The sequence below is a fragment of the Lactuca sativa genome, chromosome 1 (genome assembly GCF_002870075.4).
Source record: "Lactuca sativa cultivar Salinas chromosome 1, Lsat_Salinas_v11, whole genome shotgun sequence".
NCBI lineage: Eukaryota > Viridiplantae > Streptophyta > Magnoliopsida > Asterales > Asteraceae > Lactuca > Lactuca sativa.
In genome coordinates, this window is record NC_056623.2 from 84,814,226 (window position 1) to 84,818,602 (window position 4,377).

At 37.7% G+C, this 4,377-nt stretch overlaps 1 protein-coding gene across 1 annotated transcript; it reads right to left on the minus strand.

The window, feature by feature from the left end:
* Positions 1 to 1,480: 1,480 nt before the first annotated feature.
* On the minus strand, positions 1,481 to 2,422 carry LOC122195238 (uncharacterized mitochondrial protein AtMg00810-like). The gene has a single exon (XM_042896828.1). It carries the CDS (start codon positions 2,420 to 2,422, stop codon positions 1,481 to 1,483), a length of 942 nt encoding a protein of 313 aa, XP_042752762.1.
* Between the last annotated feature and the right edge of the window lie 1,955 nt (positions 2,423 to 4,377).

A 4,377-nucleotide genomic window follows, 5' to 3' on the forward strand; every position in this document is an offset into this window, starting at 1 on the left:
AAAACCAACTATCACATAATTTTATTCATTAATCTAAATTCACTCATAAAATAAGGTAACACAAAAAACTTTTGGTGATCCATAACTTATTCTTAAGTTATGGAATCCTTTAAAACATTAACACCAAATTTTTTGTAACTCCATAAAACTTTGAATCAATTTATTTAAAAACCTTTTCATATCCATAACTTATGGAGGTTTCAAAAAAAAATAAAACTCTTTAGATCAAACTTTTAAAACTAATAAAATAATCATATTATTTTATCTTTTATTAAATTTGACCTAATTCAACTCATAAAGCAAATTATTCAAATTTTACAAATAATTAGTTTTTCACAAGAACAAGTAATTATCTTAAAATTTGACAAACTTCATGTTTTTTTTTTTCAACTTTGAAAATAAAATATTTGCATCAATATAACAGAAAACAACCCGTGGCTCTGATACCACTGTTGGGTTATGTGCATTCTAACACTCCTAAGTGTACATGCAACCCTAAATACCTTGGATCTATGTTTTCTCTATTATACATGCAAATAAGAACTTCCAAGGTATTATCCTAATCTAGCATACAAAACAATGACTATAGCAAGATAGAATACATACCTCTTTGATGTAGAAAGTCTTCATGAAGCTTGAGTGCCTAGTGCCCCAAGTGTGACACCTCAAATGGAATCACAATCATCAAAAACACTTGGAATGATTTGAGAGAATTCTACACTCTTCAAAATCGGCTAGCCCTTTCTTCACTATCTCTAGTGGCCAATTTTTCCTCAATAATAAGATGCTTATATAGTTACACAATTAGGGTAAACTCTTAATTGTCATGGCTTTCCATTTCCTTGGATCCATGGGTACAAATACACCATGGAGCATCCATGGACCATCCTATGGGTTTTAGCCCAACTTGATTATCCATGGAGCATTAGCCCACTATACAAGTATGGATGATTTACACAATCAACCCATATATTTAATTAGTCTTCTTTTGATCACTTAATTAATCCTAGATTAATTCTTGATCAATACTAATTAAATAATCTCATTATTCTTATTATTAATATACTAGAACTTATAATATATTAATAACCATAAGTGTCTTATTTCTCTCATTATAGTCTTATCCAAGTGCATGATGGTATGCAACCCAAATGGACCATGCCGGGTCGGGTCAAGTCTTACCAATTATAGTTATGGACTTAGACATTAATCCAACACATATTCATTGTGATATTTGGGGACCCTATCATGTTAATTCATATCAAGAGCATCAATATTTTGTCACCATAGTTGATTATGATAACATTGTCATATGATTATATCAAAGAGAAATTACAAGGGTTCTCAGAGAAAAGCATTAAGACTACAAGGAATAAAGCGGATATAAATACTAGCTAGACAGAAACCCTAATGGGCTAAAGACAAAAAGGGCCAGTAAACAAGCGGGCTAATAATATAGACTAACATCCCCCCCTCAAACTCACAATGCCGCAGCAATAAGCATTGAGAGTTTGTCACATAAGAACCGAAACCGAGAAGCTGATAAAGCCTTCGTAAAAATATTCGCAAGCTGCAAAGTTGATGAAACAAATGGAAGAGAAATGGTCCCAAGCTGCAGATGATGACGAGTAAAATGACAATCAATCTCAATGTGCTTCGTCCGCTCATGAAAAATAGAATTCTTCGCAATTTGTATCGCACTTTTATTATCACAATTCAAGGGAGTAGGTGAAGAAATGTAAACTTCCATATTCGCAAGCAGCCATCGTAACCAGATAATCTCGCATGTAGTTACAGTCATAGCACGATATTCAGCCTCCGTGGAAGATCTAGAGATAACATCCTGTTTCTTGCTCTTCCATGAAATAAGAGACTCTCCAAGAAATACACAAAATCCAGTGGTTGACTTACGATCATGACGATCACCATCCCAATCAGCATCACTATAGGCAGGTAACTCAAGAGAAGATGTCGAGGAAAACAAGAGAGTCTGAAACTGAGTGCCACAAAGATATCTCATAATACGAAGAACAGCTTCCCAATGAACAGAAGTAGGTGCAGTAACAAACTGATTGACAATATGAATAGCATGAGCAATATCTGGACGAGTAACTGTGAGATAAACCAAACTTCCCACCACAGTACAATAAAGATTCAGATCAGACAAAGGAACACCATTAGTAGGAGAGTATCGAGCATTGGTTTCAAGAGGGGTATCAACAGTCTGATTGTCAGAAAGTCCCGCCCGTGTAAACAAGTCAGATATATATTTAGTCTGGGAAAGAAGGTACCCTTTCTTAGACTGAGCGACCTCAATACCCAAGAAATAACGCAGCAAGCCCAAATCCTTCATAGCAAATCTACGAGCTAGATCATGCTTCAAAGACTCAATACCACCATGGTCATCACCTGTAATAATCATGCCATCCACATATAAGGACAGAAGAATCCGTCCTGCACTCGAGCATCTAACAAACAGAGCAGAGTCGTGATTACTCTGGACAAATCCATGAGAGGTAATCACTATGGAGAATTTCTCAAACCAAGCACGAGGGGCTTGCTTGAGCCCATACAAAGCTTTGCGAAGCCGACAAACCTCGCCTGGTCAATGCTGAATTCCTAGAGGAGGGGTCATATAAACCTCTTCATGAGGGTCACCATTCAAAAAGGCATTCTTGACATCCATTTGAAAGTTCTTCCACTGTCGAACGGATGCAACTGCAATCACAGTACGAACTGTTGTCATCTTTGCAACTGGGCCAAATGTCTCCTCGTAGTCAAAACCATATTGTTGGGAATACCCTTTTGCTACAAGTCTAGCCTTATATCGTTCAATAGAGCCATCAACTTTTGTTTTTATCTTGTACACCCAACGACAACCTATCGTATGTTTCCCGGGAGGAAGAGAAACCAAATCCCATGTATGAGTCTGATGAAGAGCAGTGAGTTCTTCAGCCATAGCATTCTGCCAAAGAGGATCTGAAACAGCTTCTCTATATGATTCAGGTTCAGACAGATGATGGATGCTTTCTATAAATGAAGCAAACGGTCCTAAATATGTAGAGTAAGAAAAATCTGGTAGCTTGGTGGACTTGACATGACGAGAAGGTCTCCTGAGGGGTGGTGGTGGAGGAGGATCCTCAACTTCAATAATCGGAGGATCAGGCTCAGGAACAGGTGGAGTTGAGGCACCCTCTGAAGAAGTGGGTGTGTCATGTGCCGAGGGATCATGTGGCATAGATGAGTCTTGAACCTCTATATCTTCATTAAAAGGATCAATATGCAGAAGATCAGACTTTGTTACATTGTGGGCTGTAGCAGGAATCGATTAGAAAGGAATATGTTCCAAAAAGGTAACGTGCCAAGAAACATATAACTTCTGACTAACAGGATCATAGCAACGGTATCCTTTTTGACCAATCCCATACCCCAAAAATACACAAATAGCAGATTTCGGCCCCAACTTGTTCCTTTCAACATGAGGACGAAGAACAAAAGAAGTACATCCAAAAAATAGTAAGGAAGAGTAGTCTGTGGATGAACATATAACTTCTCAAAAGGAGATATTCCTGAATTCAATAAAGTAGGGATACGATTAATCACATACACAACAGTTAGGACTGCTTCTCCCCAAAAGGCACTAGGGACCTGTGCAGACAGGAGCAAAGAGCGGGCAGTCTCAACAATATGACGATGTTTTCGTTTTGCCACACCGTTTTGCTGAGGTGTGTCAGTACACAAAGACTGGTGTATGGTACCACCAGAAGCAAGTAACTGAGTGAAATCATTAGAGGTATATTTTCCCCCTAAGTCACACCTGAAGCACTTAATCACACCCGAATGGTGAGTTTTAACAAGAGCTCTAAAATTGTTGTAAATACCAAAGAAATCAGATCTGTGTTTCATAAGATAAACCCATGTATATCGAGTATAATCATCTATAAAAGATACATAATAGGTTGACCCACCTTTTGTGGATATTGGTGTAGGACCCCACACATCAGAATGAATAATATCAAAAAGAGCAGTAGAACAAGACATACTTTTATTGAAGGGTAAAGCAGAAAATTTTGCTAGTTTGCAACCACTACAATCAGAAATATCACAAGAGTTTAAATGACCCAAAACACCACTAAATGCTAATAAATTCAACCGTGATACAGACACATGTCCTAAACGAGAATGCCAAAGATAAAACTCAGACGACAAAGGACACAAACGAAAAGAAGATAAATCAATGCTGGAAGCAACAACAGCAGATACTTTGAGGACCTCCAAGACATATAGTTTCCCCACCCTACGGCCGATCCCACTCACCTTCTAGGTGTGTTGATCCTATATAACACAGACATAATCAGAAAAGAACACCCAGTTACC